This window comes from Eleutherodactylus coqui, chromosome 5, assembly GCF_035609145.1.
Source record: "Eleutherodactylus coqui strain aEleCoq1 chromosome 5, aEleCoq1.hap1, whole genome shotgun sequence".
Lineage (NCBI taxonomy): Eukaryota > Metazoa > Chordata > Amphibia > Anura > Eleutherodactylidae > Eleutherodactylus > Eleutherodactylus coqui.
This window is the reverse complement of record NC_089841.1, coordinates 98,552,482-98,575,585: the sequence shown is the minus strand read 5'-3', so window position 1 is coordinate 98,575,585 and position 23,104 is coordinate 98,552,482. Positions and strand designations below refer to the sequence as shown.

The following is a 23,104-nucleotide window of genomic DNA, read 5'->3' as shown; positions in this document are numbered from 1 at the left end:
CCTGGAAATCTATTCAAATAAATTATCTGGGTTTGGTTAGGGCTCATGTCCACGACTCTGCTTTCACTGCGTATTATGCGTGCGTTGCAAGACTGAGTGATACGCGGGAAATGGAATCACTGAAAGTCAATGGACTGTCATTGATAGATGCACATATGAATGTAGATACGCATGAGCGATAGATTGTACCGTACTCTATTTCTCTGTATATCACGCAGTGTAAGCCCTATACATAGGTATAGGCCATGTATGAAATGCTGTCCATATGCAATACATTGTGTATGGCTGTGTTTTTTTTTTTTGTTTCCCCGACCCCCCCCCCCCCTACGCATCCCGTTTTAGAAAAAGAGCAGGAATTTAAGAAAAAAAAATTACACTTTCCCATATTTACGTGTGATACATGGGCATATATAGTGCACTTGCAGCCATACGTAGTCGTTTACAAAATCTGTAAACCAATACGTTCGTGGGCATGAGCTGTTAATCTCTCTTTAGATGTGTTTAGTCACATCATATGACTGCTATTCTTTTCTTCAAACTCACCCATGGACTTGATTGGGTGATTTTTTTTTTTTTATTTATTTATTTTTTTTCCATTTGAAGATCACACCAAAATTGGACATGCTGAAACTTTATTTTTTTTTTTCTTATTTACTTTCCATCCGAGTAAACAAAAAAGAAACACTGACTATGAGCATTCAAATGAATGGAAACTATTTCTGTCCATTTTTTTTTTTTTTTACCCTTCTGCAAATCAGACAGAAACTTTGTTTATACGCGTATGCTCTTAGGGACTATTCACACAGGCATTTTAATACTTGGTGTGTAGAAATCTGTCCAGTTTTGCTTGTGCTTTTTGAGATTTATTTATTTTTGCTCGCTTTTATATCTTCCATGCGTGCATTTTCCACACGTGTGTAAAAAATAAATAAATAAAAAGGCTCCCTAATTTTTTATTTTAATTATGGTTGCTATGGTTTCATGTGTTTTTGAAATGGATCACACTTCTGCTATGCTACTGGCAGTCCATTTTTTAAAACGCGCGCACACACAGACTTGAATGGGTGATTTTTGTTCAAAAATTGCACCAAAATAGGACACGCTGCGATTTATTTATTTTACCCAAACTGTTCGTTCAAATAAAAAAAAAAATAATTAAAAGCTGGTGTAAATATTCCCGTTCAAATGAATGGGTTCTATTTCCGTCCGATTTTTTTGGGGGGGTTCCGTAAATCGAACACGTGATCATTGCCTTAGCCTGTCATAAGTGCGTCAGCGTTGCTGATCTGTAGTCAGATGTTGGCGTGCATCACCAGAGGGCTCACTAATTTAACTGTATTAACTAATTGATGTATTAGCCGTCCCCTATGCACCAAAGCATATCTATATTTTAACAGTTCATTAAAGCTCTGCTAGTCCAGCTATTATTCTAGTATGTGTGTGTACTGTATTTGTGCATTTCTGTTACTTTTTTTGTGTTCCTGTGGTAATAAGGGGAGTCTACATCTCCCCGTCTTCTGAGCACTTCTACATTGCAGCTACCATCGATTTACTTTTGTTTTTCCATATCTGCTTCTGCTCTTAATTTTGCCCTTGTGTTCTGTTTTTTTTTAATGTTTTTCTGCAATACTATTTGTTGGTTTCCTATGAGCAGCACCAAGTCCCCAAATAATGCAGCCTGCTGGTGCTTTCTGCTCTGAGCTGTGACAAGGACAAGCCAGTTACGGATAGTAATATTCAAGACTGTCTCTGTTCTAACCTAGCCCTTTGTTGCAGATGTTATTTTCCCGCTAACCCCAAGTAGATAAACTGTGTCTTGTGGTTTCCGAGAAAAGTAGGAATATGTCAGTTAGACTCCAGCAGAGTTTATTCCTTGTCCCTCTGACAACAAAAGTATTTTATTTTTGACCGCTTTCATAATCTGCATTAAAACAGAGTTTGAGAGTGCCACCTATTGGAGAATATGAGAATCGGCCGCACTCCTCGCAGAAATGGACTGAACATGGCAAAGGCACGGCTAATCTGCATTTATGTATTCTTCACGGTGCAGTGATGGCTTTTTATATAGATTACATTCACTAGATTGGTCATATGTTATTGGTAAAGTTTAAGGAATGTAGTATTCGATTACTGACCTGCATAGACTGCAACTGCTTATTTGCGCACTGCAAATGCCATTAGAGGGAGTCTATTGTATCCCTTTCTATTTAATGTTTTCCACTTTATTTCCTGCATGTGGTTACTTTTCACAGTGACACATACACATACATTTAGTGAACGTTATACAACACTCTATTGGAGCTGGGCGTAGGTGAAGGTGCCCGTGCCCCTTCTTTTATTGTCTGTGGAGAAGAACATTGGCTTTATCAATACGGTCTCACCCTAGAGTGTCCTTCCTCATAGCAACCAGAGTTAAGAGTTTGTTTCCCAAATCCCACCGGCAAACTGCTGGCTTTAATCTGATTGGTCACTGTGGGCAGCAAGGACACTTCGGGTGAAAAACTAAAGTCCCATTGTTATCCTCCAACTGGTTTCCTGCTAGTCTAAATATAAAAATGGTCACAAAAATGTGGGGGGAGAAAAATTAGTCTGTTGCTAAAAAATATTTTCCATGTTTCAATACTGGATTTTGTGATAGTCATGGTAATAAATGTAAAAATTATCAATGGTCTGCTGGTATAATTAAGTGAAAGTGCAAATAAGGGAGATTGCTTTTAATTCCCAGTCATTGTAACAAGACTTGTATAAAAAGTCTGACTTTGGCTGGAAGGAATGCTGCCTTCCAATAGGTAGCACTGTGGAGGTTGTATTTCATCTCCCTTATTTGCATATTACCCAGAGGAGTGTGCATGGCCATTTGAGTCTCCTCACTCACCATCTAGGTGCTTTCCCTAAGGAGAAAAGATAGCGTAAGTGAAAGTGCGCACATGCATATAATTTATAGTCTGAAGCCGCAAATAACAAGCCCAAAGTAGTTAAAGTTGTTGTTTTTATATTTTTTATTCTTCTTGATTGGTCTAATAGTAGGAAACTAGATCCATATTCTGTGTCTTCTGTATTGGCTATGTTATTAGATGCTCTTTTGTAGAACGAATGGACTGCAAATTTCAGCTTTATTCTACACAATCCATGCAAATTCTCTAATGGCCTTTTATACTGGAGCATTTGGTTATTGTGGATCGTACTTGAGTGACTTGGTTGGTTAACTGTTGCACCATAGGGTAGTTAGCATCTACAGTAGATTACAATGAATACTCTTTGGTTTGGTAATCTACCTGAGTGATCGTTATAGATCAACATTTGTTCTACATTTTAATAAACTTTCTTTGCGTTGTTCTTGTACAGTTTTATAGTATTGTATAGTTAGGGCATTTTGCTAAACTGGGCCAAGGAACATGACCAGTTGCTAATTAATCTATGAGTTTGTCTTCATTTTATGTAAGGGAAAAAATCTAAACCCAACTGTGTTAGACTGCGAATGTGACATGCACATTCGCTTAGAATTTTATGTGTACTGATTAGAGATGAGCGAGCGTACTCGGAAAAGCACTACTCGCTCGAGTAATTTGCTTTATCAGAGTATCGCTGTGCTCGTCCCTGAAGATTCGGGTGCCGGCACGGAGCGGGGAGCTGCAGGGGAGAGCGGGAAGGAACGGAGGGGAGATCTTTCTCTCCCTCTCTCCCGCCCGCTCTCCCCTGCTCCCCGCTGCGACTCACCTGTCACCCGCAGCGGCACCCAAATCTTCAGGGACGAGCACAGCGATACTCGGATAAAGCAAATTACTCGAGCGAGTAGTGCTTTTCCGAGTATGCTCGCTCATCTCTAGTACTGATCTATTCCAATAGTCTCCTGACGCAAATAGGAATTGAGTATGAGACTGGTCGGAACACTATTTATGGCCGTTATGACTTGTACATGGATATTTTGACCTGTTTTTCACTCTGCAGGCTTTATCTCTAATGTTCACTTTTCTCTGAGCTGGTTGGAGGATCCTCCAGCTATGATGTGTTCTATGCACTGCACGCAGAGAAAACTGCAGATTCTGCCCGCCAACTCACTGAAGCACACTTAGATAAATAATATCACTAAAGAAGACAATAGAGAAGTCTTTAGCAATAAAGATTTCAGTTGCTGTAAATCACTTACAAATAGCTTCAGGCACATCTATGGAGAGTTGAGGGGGAGGAAAAGATGGAGCAAAATCATACTGACTTCAATGGGCAGCATAAGTCCTCACCCTCCCTCCACTTCCTGTGTTCCATCTTGAGATCTTTGAGAGAGGAACTTGACTTGACAACAGGCAGTGGACAGTAAATTTGAAGGAAGGGAGGCCTCTAGTGGCCAGCACTTTGGAGTGATTTTTCAGCATTTTATTTAAAGGCGTTGTCTCGCGGCAGCAAGTGGGGTTATACGCTTCTGTATGGCTCATATTTAATGCACGATGTACATTACAAAGTGCATTAATATGGCCATACAGAAGTTATTCACTTACCTGCTCCGTTGCTAGCGTCCCCGTCGCCATGGATCCGTCTAATTTCGCTTTCTTCTGGCGTTTTTAGACGCGCTTGCGTTGTGCGGTCTTCTGCCTGGTGAACGGGGCCGCTCGTGCCGGAGAGCTGGTCATCATAGCTCTGCCCCGTCACGTGTGCCGATTCCAGCCAATCAGGAGGCTGGAATCGGTAATGGACCGCACAGAGCCCACGGTGCACCATGGGAGAAGACCTGCGGTGCATCGTGGGTGAAGATCCCGGTGGCCATCTTGGTGAAGGAAGAAGTAGGAAGAAAGAAGTCGCAGAGCGGGGATTCGGGTAATTTATTTATTTATTTATTTATTTTATATATGTATATATGTGTATATATATCATGTATATGTATGTATATGTATGTGTGTGTGTGTGTGTGTGTATGTATGTATGTATGTATGTATGTATGTATGTATGTATGTATGTATGTATATATATATATATATATATATATATATATATATATAATCCCTTGGGTTTGTCCTGCGCCGAACAGGGGGCCTATGGAGAAAAAAAAAAACGTTTCGGCGCGAGACAACCCCTTTTAATAAAAGCGCTTTGCACCTTTTTGTTAGTTTGTTACACTGTATCACATTAAGCACAAGTTGTCTGAAAAGTTAGTAAGCATTTACGTAAACCGTTGGTCATAACTGATCTGATGCTCAATATTCTGTTTCTGAGAGTTGGTAATATAGAAGGCAGATCAAGAAAGGCACATATGGGGAATAGGCAATAAATAAGAATGGATAGGTCCAGAGAAATGAAATACACCCGTGCATTGTAAGTTGGTTAAATAGGTGGCATTTAGAAGAGACAATGGCATTTTATGACTCTGCTAGAAGTATATTAAAGTTTGAATAGCAAAGTTGTTTGTGTCAGCACAGGTAATGAGTTGTATTTTCTAAAACAATCCCCAGACAATGGAAAGACATCAGCGCGCGCATTTCGGTGCCACTCACCTATTGAAACCCCATTAGTATAATGACTTCTTGATGTTACATCAATGTGCTTTATTTATAAAATATTGAGCAAATTAAATTGTCTATAGTATGAAAGAGAAGGGAGGGAAGCTGCTAAATTACAGGTGTAGCAAACAAAACCATTGATAATTGCATCAATAAATTTTAGGTCCCCTGCTCTGTGCGGAAGAGATATGCAGCGCCTGCCATTAATGCTCACGCTGTGCAAGTAATGCCATTACAAATATATTGCAGGGGTTTGTAGTTATTTATCTGGAGCCCCCTCCATCTTCATGGAGCCATTACATTGACTGCTGTGTTCTGCACTAGACTTCTAGAGGAAGAAGAGGTGAATCAAGCCTGTGCTTCGTCATGATGTATGAACAACTTGGGGATTGGTCACTTGTGTCACAGCTTAGTATGCTTGTAAGCCATTGAAAACCACAAATCGTTCTATACGTGGCAAGGATCACATTACTGGGGGGCGTACAGATCAACTGACCTGGTCCAGGTTTAGGAACCCCGGTACAGAATAGCCTTCATGCCTGCTATTCAAATTTGGGGGGATAATGCTTCTCCTAGTTCGTATAGGGGCAAATGTATGCACCGAAACGATGGGCCGCCACCCCAAGTGTGGAAAAAATTATATATATTGTATTAGACAACAGTTATAACGTGAAGTACAGCAGTTCGGCTCTAGTATACGTTGACTATTATATGGTGACTGCAGTATTTAAGATACCAGCTCTTCACAGTGATCACAGGTGACCTCTCCTCTATTCCTCAGGTGAGGTCTACTTTCCTTTTTCATTCTCCATCAGCGTCCAGGCCATAATGAAGACTATTCTAGTCATGACTGGTCCCTGTACACTCTTCCCATTCTGCTACTATCCCCAATGCCCCTCTCAATGCTCTGCCATAGTAATGGTGTCCCCCTTTGTGCCCGTGCTTGCTAATAGTACCCCATTCTATGGCCCCTACTTAATACTATCCATTTGTAGCCCCTGCTTGGTTGCAGTATCCCCCCTTTGTAGCCCCTGCTTAGTAAAAGTGTCTCCCTTAATAGTTACACTACTACACACTTTTCTGGCCACGAGAATACTTCTGGGCCATTTTTGGGTATTATAGACCCTAACAAATATCGTGTTTTTGTTTGTTTTTTTTTTTTTACAAACTAGTATTTTTGTTCCGAATGTTACTTTTGAAGGGAAAATGGTGGAGTTTTTCTGTCACATTGGGGTGTTCCAAGGACTTTTTTTTTTCTTTTTAATGTCTTGGTTTCAAGAGCAACTATGGCTGGGAGAACACCTCTCTGAATAGATGTCTTGGGTTCTGGGGGGGAAGTTCTGCATCTGTACCACCAATTCCCAGGGCGAAATTTGTATGCTTGGCTCTTTTTTTTTTTTTTTCCATTTCCTATTGGCTCCTGGGTAGTAGTTAGTGTCCTCTTCTCTCCCCAATTAGGGAAAAGGGGAACACGATATTGAAGATATGAAAGCAGGTCTGACTCTATTTTTATTCTTCTCTTTGCTTTGTGTTTGTGTTTTGCTCTGGTTTTGAGCACTGGATTGGCTGTGTATGCCTGCTAATTAATTGATTAAATAATGAAGCCTTCATCCTAATGTTAACATGATGCTGTTTGATATGACACTGGTCTTTCAATTGGCTCTGTTCTTTATGTCATATTAAGTAACAAAGGTATCGCACTTCAGTCTCATAAACCAAATAATGCAAGCCGAAGACTTTGCAGAATATGGATGAAGAAACATGCCTTTGCTTAGTAATAGTGGCCGTCCCACTCGCTGAACCTCTGGCCAACGGTACAAATCTTCTGACAAACTTAGTCACACTGACATAGATGTCACTGGAGTGCTTAGTGCACCGTCTAACTCCTACCTTCCCCCCGCCTGTCACAGTACAGTGTGCAGGGGACCGGGGAAGGAGTCTGATAGTGTACTGAGCCCTCCGATAGCATCCATGTCTGTGTGCCTGAGTGAGTTTGTCAGCTTTTTACTGTTGGCTAGTAGAGCCTTGTGTGGCACAGGAGAACGCAGTCCTAAGCTCTCGCTCACAACTTGAAGGTTGCGGGTTCAATCCCCGCTTGGTTCAGGTAGCCAGCTCAAGGTTGACTCAGCCTTCCATCCTTCCGAGGTTGGTAAAATGAGTACCCAGCTTGCGTGACCAGGGAACTTTACCTAGTAGATCAGTAGTTGGATGGGGCTCCCCCTGCCCTGCACGCACCATAGCAGTCGTGTGTTCTACCTCTATTGACCGCACACTAATATATAGGGATCCTTACGGGCCAGGTATTGCTGCTTGCTTGGCATATACAAATAAGCTCCTAGGAGAAAGAAAGTTGGCTCTCCAGTACCATCTATTGCAACAATTTACCTCCTACATGAGTGCTTATTTGCATGCATTTAAAAGCCAGCTCCTATTGGCACCACGTATTGGTAGGGTATCTGCTCTAGTTCTATATAATTCTTCACCAGGTTTGTAAGAGGCCCTAAGACACCCCCTATACATATACACTGTTAGACTTGGCAAGTCCCTGGTTGGCCCAGAGTTGTCTTTTTCTGTCATGTTGGTAATGTAATATTCAGCCATTATTTCTACCATTCACACTGCCTTTATTCACACTTGAGCCGTCTGCTCTGTATAGTTAGTGGAATATGTGCGGTTACAATGGGATGAGTGATATTTAGAAGTCATACAAGGAAGCCATTGAATTGCTGATTATAATCCTTACTATTAAAGTGAGCCTCCAGCTTTTATTAAAACGAGCTCTGTAGTCATTGAGGAAGGGATACATCAATGGACATGAACCAGCAGAGTAATCTTTGTATAAACTGTAATGCTTTATGTACTTGACAGCCACATTGTGTATATATTATGATAATGTATGTGCCAACCTTGAATCTCTCTTGTATGTTCTGCTGTTTCCTTTTGAAAATTCTATGTAAATTGCAGGTAAAACAAAACCGTTTCTGTTGTATGCAACTGTAAAATATTCATTCTGTAATGCAACTTCATTACCCATTTTTTAATCCGTTTTTTAAAATTATTTTTCTTCTTTTTGTATTTTTGATGTGGGCATAACTTCCGATTTCTACCTGGAAACCATCAGCAAGCTACTTTTGGCAGATATATTATACCTAAAGTGGGTGTCCCTTTTTTTGCAGTTTTTTTTTTTCTTACCGGGAAACAGACAGCTCCACACATTGTGCAGTGGTGTAAGTTGGTACTGCAGGCTGTGTCCTGTTGAAGTGAGTGGAACTTGGCCTGCAGTACCAACTCGGGACACCGCAGTGTACGGAGCTGTCTGCTTCCCGCATTAAAACAGCTAGAAGTGGGACAACCGCTTTAAAAGGAAATCTAACAAGTCTAACTAGGGTAGTGTTCTCCAACTCCCGTCCTCAGGGACCCCAACAGGTCATGTTTTCAGGATTTCCTCACTATTGCACAGGTGATGTAATTATTGTTGGTGCCTCAGACATTTCCACAGGCGTTCTTACCATAGGAGAGCCTGAAAACATGACCTGTTGGTGGTCCCTGAGGACTGGAGTTGGGGACCTCTGATCTAGGGGATTGGGGAACAGTTTACAGGATAGCTGCATGTATGCTGACAGTATCTCAAGCTTGTAGGCAAAAAGTTTTATTCCCCGTGTCACGGAAACTTCCCTGAGGGCAGGATATCTCTGGAGTGCCCTCAGCACTCTCTGTTGAGCTGTTGTGCAGCTTTAATTGACAGCTGTAGTAACCAATCAGGAGACCGTTACAGCTGTAAATATGAGAAGCTCAATGGAGGGTGCAGTGGGCATTTCATTAAGGGCACGTGTGGCAGTTTGAGGGATGAAACCTCTTTTCCTACAAGCTGGTGATGCTGACCTCATACATATGGGTATGACAGAGCGGTCATCAGTTTTGCAGTGTTCACAAGCTGTTGGTCCAAAGGCAACTATTTCTCCCAGTTCTATACTAGTGTTGAGCAAACCAAAAAAGCCGAACTTGTTCGGTGCAAACTCAATCCTTGGGTGGTTCATCTTGGCCAAATCCACCAAAACGGTCTCCTTCTCCACTCATTGATTATCACTATTGCCTTGCATCACTTGGGTCCCAAGTTCAAATCTGACCAAGGACAATATCTGCATAGAGTTTGTTTGTTTTTCCTAGTGTTTTATATCTATTTATTCCTGATAGATAAAAGGTAATTTATTATCATATACATGTATTAAGAGAAAGAGGAAGAAGCATGGTGGCTCAGTGGTTAGCATTGTTGCCTTGCAGTGCTGGGGTCCTAGTTTCAAATTTGACAACATCTACATGGAGTTTGTACATTCTCTGCGTTCGTGTGGGTTTATTCCTCATGATGATAATCCCTTTTATTTATATGGTGCATACGTTTATGGAGGAGGACGAGTCAGATGTTGTCTTTGGTTCGATTTCAAATTAGGACATCAGTAGGAGTTTTCAAAAGTACACTCCTCACTACCCTATACATATGAACTTTCAGTTTGGCCGAACAGTCATCCATTTTCCATGGATGAAGTGACTTAAACTGCTATCAGACAGCACTGGTAGTGACTTATCTCCAGGTACCATAAAAGCATTGGGTGTTCACATTCAACATGCCCAATCCTTCTTATATCCATCATATATTGGGGGACCGCCAGGAAGCCCCCACACGTACAATAGTCATCTGGTCCCAGCGGGTTCGGACAACTGTTCTCTAAACTTTATGGGGAACTTCTAGGTATCTTTGTTTAGCATGCTGAATGGTGCCTTCATGTGGTTTAATGAGCTGCAGGGTATACAAGCCATTATTAGAAGAAATAGTCACAAGAAAGGTCCTGGAACATCGACTAGTCTTTTTGACAGTCCCCACGTAGAAATAGCTTTTTTTTTTTTTTGGCTTTTTTTGGCTTTTTTTTTCTTTTCTACTCTGAAAACAAAAATTCACACTAGTTTTCTAACTTTTCTGCCTTCATATCAAATTCTAGCCATGGGAGCAACTTCACTTTGGCGCACACTTGTGAACTTCTCATCTATTTTCTTGGCCCTTTCTGAGCGATTATTTATATGCTTTGGCTACCGTGTAATATGGATTTGTATTTGTCAACAGATGCAGATGTTTTGTCATCTTTCTTTAATGGAAGACCCCATAACTGCTGCTAAATATTTTACGATGCATAATAAAATATTAACTGTATTGTGCTCGATCTGTTTATTGAAACCTCTCTGTAATCTATTATGAATATTAATGTTAGTCTCGGCACGATTTGCATGTTCTTTCCTATTTTATGTCGTCGTAGTGCTGTATCTAGAAGACGTCTAAATCAGTTCCCCCTACGTGTTAATGACTTGGCTTTATTTAGAACTTGTTGGCATACTTTCAGCCTTATTGCCTGTTTGTTGGCACATTAAACTCTGTGTGCTGTTAACCTGTGGCTCTCCAGTTGTTAGCCAGCTCCAACATCCAGCCCGCTGTGCGAGTTAATAGAACCATGATCCACACGGCTTTTCTTCTACGCTGCATAAGCCCACATGTTCTTGAGAAAAGCCCCAGAGGGATCAATGATTTCTCTCTTTCTTCCGTGTATTCTCTCTGTGGAATGCAAACCTCTGGTGTAAAATACCCATGACATAATGCCTACCTTTCAACGTAAGAATCTAAGAAAAGGCTTAAATTGTCTATTTAAATATGGATAAATATCTACATCGTTATAGGAGGGCTGAATGTGTTCTTGTAAGAGTTAATTAGTCGGTGCAGAATTAAGTCCTCCTTTTAAATATTGGAGAAATACTATTTTTGTCAATTGTGCTACTTCTAAAAGTTTTTGCTGTCTGAAATTATATTACTTTTGCGTCCTGTTTAATTTTCTGTTATTGAAAGAGAACCCGTCCCATTGAACATACACACCCTCACATGCATACAATCCAGCAGATATAACCCCTGGCAAGGTAGTAAAAGTAGTTGAGGCAGCATAAATTAGTAGTTCACTGACAAAAAGCTCCCTTTTTTGATAAAGAAATGAATACGTAACCTTTATACATATACCTATAAAGAAAACGAGGGGAGAAAAAATATATAACCTGCTTATAACCTAATACACTCTACGACTATCCCTAACAATAGCGGGGCACCTGTCCTGAGAAGGGCGACCCCAGGTTGAGACCTGGCTCTTATCGCACTGCTACACCCTACTCATAAAGGCAGGCAAAAGTGTACAATAGGAACTAAGAGTGCAATGTCTCCAACAGGAGACACTGGCAAACAGATAAAGTGGTGTTCAATGATATCCAAAATACCAAGGCCCTCAAGTGGTCCAAAAATCATATGACGCCTCCACAATAAAGTAGTCAAAACAAAAATCTGTCCTATGCAGTTTGCTCACAGATGATGGCAGCGATTACCCACTGGACTCCTAAATCCAGGATGAACAGAAAAGGCAATAAAATGAAAATATCCATGTTATAATGGATCTTTTCCCACAAAACTTTATATCGATTGCTCAGCTCACCCTACTCCATAACATGCTGTACATCAGTTAGGCATATTCAATATGACAGGTTCCCTTTATAAAGGGATTCCCAGTTTTATGAACTATTTTAACAAACTGCACAAGTAGAAACTGCAGAATGAACTGTTAAGGAAAATGCTGATGATCTGTTCTTTTCTTTGGTTGCATAGTATATTAATTAGCTGTGTAAGAGCGGTTTCACATCTGCGTCGAAACCTCAGGATGGAGGTTCCATCACAGATCCGACTCAAAATACCGCAAGAAAAAGTGCTGCGTGCAGCGCTTTTTCTTCTGCCCAAAAGCTGGGTAGAAAGTGGATGGACCCCTTTTGTAGTCAATAGGCTCCTTCCGCAACTGTTCGGTTCCGTCCTGAGACTGAGCTGTTTGGCTGCGGGGATTCCCTTTTCCTGCTCCATGGAAAGCAGAATCCCCAACACAGGTGTGAAACCAGCTTAGGTCAGCCTGAAGTCTTCTGACAGTTCTGCCGAACAGTCTTGGGAATTTCATATTACCAGCATTATAGAAAATAGCTGTGATTTAAGTAATTCCGTGCTACAGTGTATGCTTTGAAGCAGCCATAAAGGTCAGAAGAATGCTAAAATATTTAATGGTCAAATGTAACTTCCATTGATACCTTTTATTAAATGAATAGCCATTGTATGAAATAACTTCTGGCTGGACAAGCGCCAGTGCACCTATACTCCTCCAGATGGCTTTTCTTTCATTGATTTCGATAGAGGGCATTATTACTGGACCAATAAATCTGAAGCTGGCTCCAGGGAGTGGTTTTGCTGGCTCCTCGCATTTTATTGTATTTTGTCTACAGCTACTTTATACACGTCATTGACACTTGTTGTCACTGCTGGAGGCCATGGGTTGGGACTCTTGTTGATTGCTAGAACAAAGGAGCCTCCCCGCTCTTGTAAAAATCTCCATAGTATTAATTTCAGTGGAGCAAATGGATAACACATCTATAGGCCCCATATACTGTACTTTAAACAGTCATCAAAACCCACTGATTTCAGCAGAACGGGCTGTCATTGGTATATGGAGGCCTCCCAACTTTCCTCCAACAGATAATGTTGCAGGAAAGAAGAATTGGGCGCTTGATTTAATGCCCAATCCTTTTGTCTCCCCTGAAGATAGTCCGCCACCAAAGGCTTTCTCCATGTGCCCATGTAAAACATGATCGCTCCGCTAAACCGAGTATTCGTATAGAATGTGGAATTTTGGAGAAATGGCTATCATTCTAGCAAGCTTTTGACTGTCAACTGTTTAAAGCTGTTTTGACACCTTATGAGTTGATAAGCAAAGAAGCGTACAAGACTTGGAGCATCATGGGGCCTTTTCGTCCTGGCAATCGGTAAGCGCTCCAGTATATGGATCGCTACTGATAACTTTGCAATGACTTTTCTAAAAGGGGCATTTCCCTCTCTGCTGTTTATAACTGAGATGGGAACCTGCTACCATGGCCACTTGCTACTTGTCCAGAGCCTACGGAAAGTGCCAAGTGCTTAGCACTTTAGTGTGAACTATGGAAACCGCTAAACATTCAGCTCTTTCCGACAGGTGGCCAAAAAAGATCGGTCAAGTTTTTTTCCCTCTTGGCCATGAAAACTCAAGATAGGAATACCCCTTTAAAGCATGTTAGACTCTATTCACATCACGGTAAGAGCCTTCCATCAGCAGGCTATTCAATGATGCTCTAGTTCATACTACGCAGAAGTGGGCTGATGCATACTAGCCCAGAGTTTTCCACTGTCATACACCAAATCAATGGGGGCCTATGGATAAATTCACTTTGTACAGCAGGACCTTTCTTGGTGCATGGAGTGAACGTACTCTAGGTCCTAAGACTGACCACTTTTTTTTTTGCATATACTTTTAAATCAGTGTAGGTAACTTTGTACATTATGGTGGCCTGCATGTATATATGTGTTCTGGTGTTGTGCTCTCGCATGACAGAGTTACAAATAAGAGTGATACTAATGTCAGCAATTCTTGTCCTTTCAGAGTGCCGCAGCTGCGCCCAGTCCTGTGTTAGGAAATATGCCCCCGGGGGACGGAATGCCAGTGGGTCCAGTTCCTCCTGGATTCTTTCAGGTATGCACAGACTAAACATCAACACGGAGGCCGCTGACTGCAGATTCTTCATTTAATTCTGAATACAATGTAATCTCTTGTTCTAAGCTGCTAGGACGCCTCTTATGGAGTGTCTGCTTTGTGATGCCTGATAATGTCTACCGTGGGTAGTGCACCTTCTCCACCTTCTATTCTATCACTTATAAAGCATCGTCAGACATTACTTGCAGGCCATCACAGCAGGACGGCACTGGAGGAATACATTCTATACATTAAGGTTCTGCTTTCTATTGCAGCAGAATAGCTGGGTTTTATCTTTTTACAGCTATTTTCCCCTAACTATAGGTGGCTGTTTACTTGTATAACTTTGGTTGATCTATTACTTTAGAATGAGATTTATTAAGATGTACTTTGCATGCAATATTTCATAGATTTTCACAATAACCGAAAATTGTAGATAGTGTATTTAATAGCAAATAGCCATTCTAGTACCTGTTTGTCAGCATTGAGGAATCAGCCAAATAAAACAATCTGCTTCTTGTCAAATAGACTGTTGACAGCAGCGACTAATCGTTGGCACCACAGACACACTTGAGATGATAATTAGTCACTTGATGTCTCTATGAAGTCACCATAGTGGTCATTGATTGGAAAATTAATCATGCCACATAGGCAACAAGACCATCAGTGGTATTGAAATAGGCAAGCAGAGGATATTGCAAAGATACTGTAGATTTGAAGAGGTTGTCTGGGTCTTCTCTTATGGATGAGCTATGTTCAGGTTGATTGACAGGGGTGTGCCATTAAAATCCCAACTGATCAACTAATCCCCAGGTCTGCTGTGGCCCGGGTTGGTACTACGGGTGCAGCATTGAATTCTCTGGGAACTGTGCCTGTAGTACCGAATAAGGCCACCGCAATATGGACAGTGCTCTCTACTTCCATTGCTGTCCCCACTGATCAGCAGGGATACTAAACAGACCCTGAATGGGTCCTTAGGCTGAGTTCACACATGGCAACCACAGACAAAAACCATGCAGTTTGACTGTAAATCGGCATGGTTTTCAAATGGATTTGTTAATGAGTACACGATTTTGCATACAAACGGTCATTTTAATCTCAGAATTGTGTGACCGTTAATCAATTTGAAAACGACACCGTTTTGTGGTAAAATGACATCATGGCCCTGTTTTCAGCCGCTATATGTGGACTATTACTGTAACAAGTGGCCAGGAAATATTTTTATCCACTGAACCAGAGCGCCCCCTTAGGTAGGGTATGTGCACACAGCATAATTGGTATGGTTATTCCACAGCGGAAAGTCTACACCAAATTTCATATCAAAAACTGTTGGCACAGATTTTGAGGCGGATCCATACCAAAAAGTGCTACATCGTGTACATTTACCCATAAACCTTGTGTGTGGGTAATTTTAACAAACCCATTTGGAAAAGTAAAAAGGGGGCTTGGAGATCTAGAGACTCTGCTTCCACCAAGGAGATGGCACAGGGCTTGCAGAAAGACTGAAGCAACTGTAGAACTTCAGGCCTAATGGACCAATAGGGACAACTTTCAAGTTCACCCAAATAAAGAACTTAATGCCATCTCCGTTTACGTCTGGGCAGGATACGTCACGTGAAGAATGGTTAGATCCAGTCCTACTATTTATATAAGCAGAACAATTGATTCAGACTTGATACAAAGTGCCCAGACGGCGTTCATTTCTGCTCTGTCATGTGGCATGGATGAATTTTATTTTTGAACCTTGTTTTTCTGCCAGTCTAGGCCGGCTGCACAGGAAGTGGCTGCGCTAGTTTATTAAAATCCACGTAGTCACGGTGATGTATGAATGTCTGACAGCTGATAAAGGCCATCCAGTTGCCTAATTTGAACTGGATAATATTGCCGTTGATTGCAAACTGGAAGGATTGTCAATAGTTTGTCCCTGTCACCCGTGGGCTTCTACATGTAAAGGGCAGAAATTAGCTTTGACATGCTGATGACAACATACTGTAAATATGTACAACACATGTGACCTTTTGTATGTAGCCAATTAGCTTTGCATTACTAATTTCAATGCTGGGAGTTGACATTGTGCCACCGGTTGAAGACCCTCGTGCTGATCTTGTCGCATGCATGGACCTTAGATTGCTTCTAACTAGTTACATTTACTCATGCTCATTAGCATTAGACTAGCCTAAATTAAAATTCTGCCAATCCCAGGATTCGTGGTACTCCCCTCCCCTGTAGTAGGTCCTGCATAGTTAAGGCCCATTTACACACAACGATTATCACTCAAAATTCGTTCAAGCAATGGCAAATTTGTGATATTGTTGCGTTTAAATGCTGCCATCCTTCACTCTTCAGCTGAACGAGGATTTTAAGGTGAGCTGAAAATCCATCGTTCAGGCGGAGAAAGATAACAGGGACCGCACACTGTGTTCTGCACAGGAGTTGGAGATTACATTGTATTCTGCCAACAGCCCCTGCGAGGACAATGCAGCTGTGTGCAGAGTTCAGACCACATGCTGTGCTCTGCAAACAGCTCCTGGAGGCGCTTTTACACGCTAATGAATTTGATGAAGTGCTAATGGACATTAGTGTCCATTAACACTTTATGCAAAATGACTGCTGAAACTGTCAATCTTTCAATCGTTTGAAAGATTGGCTTTGCATGTAAATGGGCCTTTAACAAAAACACAAATCATCTGATATTGGTTGCTCTTTTGTGGCACCATTACTATAAACAGCCATGTTTTTTTTTCCAATTTCTCATAGGCTGACATCCTAAAGTCTATGAACAGCTTAAAGTATGTTTTTGCTTGTTCCAGTCCTTCAACAGTTCAACTAACTTATCATATGCACTGAATGGCTAGGTTACTACATGCACCCATCTAGTAGGACGATGGACCTCCTTTCACATTCAGAACTGCAGTAATTCGTCATGGTGTAGATTTCACTAGCTGTTGAAGTTATTCTGAAGGGATATTGAACCCAGGGTGTGCCAAGGAGATATTGCCCACACCATTACTCTACATCCAACGGTTGACACATTACAGGAAAAGTTCATACATTTATGCTGCTTGTTCAAAGTAATGACCCTCTCATCAGCACGGTGCAACAGAAATCTGGATTCAATTGATCAACTATCTAATTTTTGCACTCTTTTGCCCACTGGAGTCTTGCCTTTCTCTTAGACAACAATGGCACTCAAACTGGTCATCTGCTCTTATAACCCATCTGTGCAAAGAAACAATGAGTTGGGCCTTCCCGAATGTTAGTTGGAGCACCGGTGCTGTTTTGGGCTGCAATTTATTTTACTATGCACCACCGGTTTGTCGGAATCATTCTTGACATCCTTCTCTGACTCTGAGTTATTTACGTCCCCTTTGATGGATATTTTTACTCAATGACCGCTTTCTCTGTATAATGTTAGAGATTTTTTGTTTATTTTATTTATTTTTGTCATTTTCATTTGAGGAAATGAACACTCATTCGTTCTGAGCTTGTTCTTTACGGTTCATCAGGATGACTTTAAGGGTGCGTTCACACGTAGCTGATCTGCTGTAGATTTGGTTGCAAATTTTGGTGCAGGTCTGCAGCAGATTTCGCCCTTTAATTAAATTCAAGTTGAAAAGGTGAAGTCTGTTGCAGATCTGTAGCAAAATCTGCAGCAAATCAGTGATGTGTGAACGCACCCTGCTAACGTCTTGGAGATCATCTTACCCAGTCGTCCTAGAAGCAGGCCTTCCTCTCCTTTCTAGGTCTACTCAGCACCTACATATGATTGACTCACAGAGAATTAAATTGGGCCACGAAAAGTTCACTTTATTTAGAGCCATGGCTCTTGCTACATTTCTTGCAGTACCTCCTCAATTATAGTCCTTCTCCCATCCTAGAACATAACTAGTATTTAAATATTTAGGTGTCTCTGTTACCTCCTCTGCTTACCATGACAGGAGCTTCAGTTATTACCTTTTTTTACGAGCCATTTCAGAGAACGGTGCAATTAACATATCGTCTCTTGCAGACATGATTGACAGCTCTTCGTTTAATGACGGCTATTTCCAAACCTGCCTTGCTTGTGTGCTGGAGAGCCTAGAGGAGACACCTAGCTGATGTTCTATTAGTCCTGAAGTACTGAACCCCCGCTCATCCCCGACCCCGCTGTCCTCTTCTGTCATGGTTATTTTCACAAGTTATAAAATGTTCAGCGTCAAGCAGATTGTGTTTTATGCTCATTACATTAAACTCTAAGTATCTTTTAGAAACTGTAAAAAATATCTTCTGTAATTTGACAGACTCGCTGAAGCAAAAATAGCTGTATTAAAATCAACAAGATAATGTACAGTTATAGCTGTAACATTTCCATGCCATCAAATCCGCCTGTTAGGGGACATTCTGGCCTATTGCTGGACAGACGAAGGTTTTGTAAGGTTTTTGATGCCTCCTCATCTGACATCTCCCGATGGAACAATTATTTTATTGCATATTATGTATGCGATTGGAGCGCCACCTAGTGGAAAAGTGTAACGAGAGTCGAGTATTCTTCATGTGATTGCTGGAACTTCAGTTGGATGAATTCTTAGCTGTTCAGCATCGTTCCGCAGACACAGAAGAGTTGGTTTAAGGTGCTAATTAGCAGAAATTAGGAAGAATTTATCTCGAATGTGTGAAAATTGATATTTTTATTGCTTTTTACTACTCTAGAAATGCAAACTCAAAAACAATCTAGTAAAGTACAAACATCAAGGTAGCAGCTAATGGTAAATAATGAGCAGCTTTTAGGTATGCATTCAGGATTACAATTTGGAAGGCTAGGGGACAGCGTTGTGATTGGTTAAAAGGTCTCGCCAATCCAAGTCCAAGACCCACGCCAATCCTAAGAACAGAAGCATCCCCGCAGTTAGCACAGGACCTCTCTCACCCATCAGATAAAATGGAGCGCTGGCCACACATGCATGGTCGCTGCTACATTCACCTCCATTTGGCTGATGTAAATGGTTGAGCAGTTGTACTTGGCGATCTCCAGCAGTCATACTAGAAGTGAATGGAGAGGCACTGCGCATGCGCGACCACCGCTCCTTTCAATCTTCACCACCCTCTTCACTGTGTGCTTACTGCACCCCTAGCAAGGAGGAGAACACAGGACCCCCGTCTTCAGGATCAGTCAGGGTCTCAGCAATGAGAAACCCACCAATTGTAAAGTTATTCCCTATCATGGGGATAGGAAGAACTCTTAGATATTAGGATATCCTTTTTAAAAAGGAACCTGTCATCACAATTTATACTATCCTCTTTGGAGAGCAGCATAAGATAATGATGGTCATTCTGATTGCAGTGGTATGTCTGTCTTGTGTATCTGTGAAGTACTTTGTCAGACATCTACATTTTATTAGTAAATGCGCAATTATGGAGGACTATAGAAAGTAGTCCTCCATATTCCTATGCTGTAGGCTAGTCTCACCCACTCCAGCCACTGATTGGCAGCACTCAGCTGTATTTCTATGCACAGTAATAGTCAATCGCTGGCCAGAGGATGGGGTTGGGGGTCTAGCCTGCAGCTCATGAATATTGAGGACTACTTCCTGTAGTCCTCTATATGAGTGCTGCTACCAATGTTAATGTAAGTTTCTGACAAACTGCTTTACAGATACATAAGACAAACCGATTACTGCAATGTGCTTGTCTGTCGCTATCTAATCCTGCCCCCAGATGGGTAAATATAAAGATGGTGACAGATTCTGTTTAGAGGCGCTTCAGACAACAGTTATTCTCTATATTATGCTTTAGTGCAGGGTAGAGGGTGCATGACAAAGGGATTTGAGGTCCGGAGGGGGACTTTCTGTCCTTGGGGAGACTATCGAGATGGGAGATGTGTAGGCCATGCAATTTTTCTTGGAAAATTAGATGCCTAAAACGATTTGAAGAACATATTTTCGAAAAACACCCCTGCAGGCCCTGCGCTACCTGGAACGTTGTCACAAGAATTGTGCATGAAAAGTCAGTGTGCTCAGCCTAAGGCTATTGCATAGAATTCGCCTGTAATTCATAACTGTTCGTACATTATCTAGAACCGTTAACATGGTTTTGTTCCATCGTATGACTAGATGGTAGGCAGATTTCTCTTCCATTCTGATGGCTTCACATTTTCAAAAAATAAAAATGTGGCTCAGTGACATAAATCCTTTTATTTATTTATTTATTTATTTATTTTAAGAGTGAAGCCGTATGTGTCTGAATAGGACACAGGGATGGGGGCTTTTAGTCTTTTTCATCCATTTAAAATGATCAGTTTCTGATAAATAATCTCAACTGAGAAACACAGAGTCTGACCCGGTGTTTATAAAAAAGACTACTTTGTAACCTAAAATAAAATTAAACCTTATATTTCAAACTAAAAAATAAGCGACAAGGGTAAAAAAAAGGGGGAAGTGAAATGACCGCTTTATCTGTGTCTGCACTGCCACCTAGTGGGATAAAGGGGGAATAGCAGCACAACACAAATGTGAACCAATTGGTAAAGGTAAATTCACATCATTCTATTATGCTGTTGGAAATGTTCCATAGAGACACAAATGAATTGAGATTTAAGTTACTGTTTTGTATCTCAGCAGTAGAATTTTTGTTTTGACTTAATCATAAAAGAATTGGATGGTCGCTGATGTGAGAAAAACCCCACTTTGGGTACAAGATCTTTGGTCGTCTTCTCCTTTTGATTTCTTCTTTGTCTCTTTTTTTCCTCCTTTTTGTTTGTTCTCCTTTTAATTCTTTTTTGCTATTTTTTTTTCCTCCATAAATTTGGAATTCTCTTGGTCTCTGCTATACAAAAGAGTAATACATTGTAGAAGTTCGAATGATAGTTATTTTTTTAATTTTTTTTTGGGTGGGAGTATATTGATATTCAATCTCCAGGATAGGTCTCCCATGTATAATCAGTGAGGGTCCCATTATGGCTACCTTACTCGTCAAAAAAAGAAGCCTCATGTGGTGCAGTGTGTTAAGGCAGCAGAAACGCAGTCCTAAGCTCTCGCTCACGTTCCATTCAATCTCCGTGTGGTTCAAGTAGCCGGCTCAAGGTTGAGCCTTTCATCCTTCCGAGGTCGGTAAAATAAGTATCCAGCTTGCTGGGTGGGGGCTTTACCTTTACCTTACTCGTCAAAAGAACACAACCGCTTTTGTGCTGCTAACGAGAGTGGTCATAGGGACTGAAGTAAAGAAAAAGTGGCTTCAATTCAGTGCTCAGGGGTCATCTGACATCGTGTCTGCGGCAATAGATCCAAAGAGAACTATTTTATTTTCATCAGCCTACGAACTGTTGCACCATTTCTTTTTGGGCCAGTCAATGTGTTCCTTTATTGAAAAAAAGATATGGCCCGAATAGGTTAAAGTTTTTCAAAGGTAGTTTGCGGGGAGTTCTTGCTGGTAACTTGGCTTTACTTAATCGTCTTCTGCCTGTAGCAGTGCTCATTTGGAAGTCTCGATCTTTTGATACTTCTAGAGGTGATCATTGGCTGAGTCTTTGCCATTTTGGCCATTCTTCGGTCCACTCGAACAGTAGTTCCCCACTTCCTTCCTCGTCTTTCAGGTTTGGGTTGCCACTTCAAGGCATTTGAGATCATTTTTGCTCAGCAGCCTATATCTGGCTGCACCTCACTATATGTTTTACCCTCTCCAGTCGCCTTTTTAATTAAAGTACGTCCTTCATCAGAACAATGTCTGGAGCGTCTGATTTTCACCAGTATTTATAAAGGGAATGCACTATAACCAACATGTGCAAAATTTGTTGCCCTCCTACCTTACAGAAGAACAAAAAGTAACACCCGTTATCCCACAGAAGTAATGGCTTCACCAATTTAACTCCTCAATGCTATTATTTTGAAAATTCCTCTTTCAATTACTGATTTAATTACGTCCTAGTTGTTGGGTCTGTTTTTTTTCTATTACTCTACTACATTTACAAGTAAATTACTTGCAATGTAGAATTATCACTTCTACCCAAAACAGTGATTTATCAGCTTAATGATGTTGGACTGCTATTTTTTTTAACCCTACTGTGTATAAAACGGATACCATTAAACAGGTAGACACTCATATATAGTAGCATAGGGTTGGGATGAAGGTTTTTGTGACTGCAGACTTCCATGATGTCTGCATCATGTGAGCCCATGGAGAAAGGGATTTCAGACCACTGGATAGTTATGCAAAGGGAAAAGTTCTGGGAGACACCTGTAGTTCTGGAACAAGCGGATCTTCATGAAATAGCTCACATGTAAACGCTTGTAACTGGGAAAAAATCTAAATACATAAAGGGAAAAAAAATAAATAAATAAAAAGGTATCAAAGTTAGTAACTTGTGTATAGAAAATGCAGCACTGATTTAATTGAGAAGTTACTATTTATATGCTACTTATTAAGTAGGGCTTGGTATAATATTACAGTCCGTTCCATCTGGGAGAGTGTATTGTTGGGCTCCATTCACACTAGCGTCATTGCTACAGTTTATAATTGATGGATTCTTTTGAGTGGAGTCTCTTGGGGTTCAGGTATTTTTGATTAGAGGAATACTGCTGGAGACTCGGCTGTTTTTGTTGTCATAAATATCTGAAGTTTTGAAGTGAAGGTAAAAAAGAAAGGGTTAATGTGAAGAAAGCTTTACCAGGCTGCTCAAACTATAATCTGATCACTCAGCTTTTCCTATTACCAATAATAAAAAATATCCCTGTCTAATTGTTTCCATGATCTCATTACCCTCCAGGGTCCTCCAGGTTCACAGTCATCACCACATGCACATCACCTACCTCACAACCTCAGCAGTTCCATGATAGGACCCCACGGTCAGGTAGGAGGCCACCTAGTGTTTCTTTTTATTTCTTTCCTTTTTTTATGTTGGAAGGGCAAATTCTAATAAAGTGCAGGACCCAACTTTTTACCTTGTTTTCTATGTTCTTCTAACTTGACCACTAAAAAGTATAAACTGGTTCCTGGAGTTGTTGGCTATATCCTAAAGTCTGCAGT

General features: G+C 41.0%; 1 protein-coding gene across 2 annotated transcripts in view; it reads left to right on the top strand.

Annotated features, from left to right (window-relative positions):
• Positions 1-23,104, top strand: part of SSBP2 (single stranded DNA binding protein 2) — a 182,069-nt gene that overhangs the window by 136,401 nt on the left and 22,564 nt on the right. Inside the window, exons 5-6 of one of the 2 annotated variants that reach the window (XM_066602953.1) lie at positions 14,018-14,107; positions 22,845-22,928. In XM_066602953.1, the coding sequence (XP_066459050.1) occupies positions 14,018-14,107; positions 22,845-22,928 (174 nt within the window). The remainder of the gene's footprint in view (positions 1-14,017; positions 14,108-22,844; positions 22,929-23,104) is intronic. The other variant, XM_066602954.1, reaches the window with a different exon arrangement.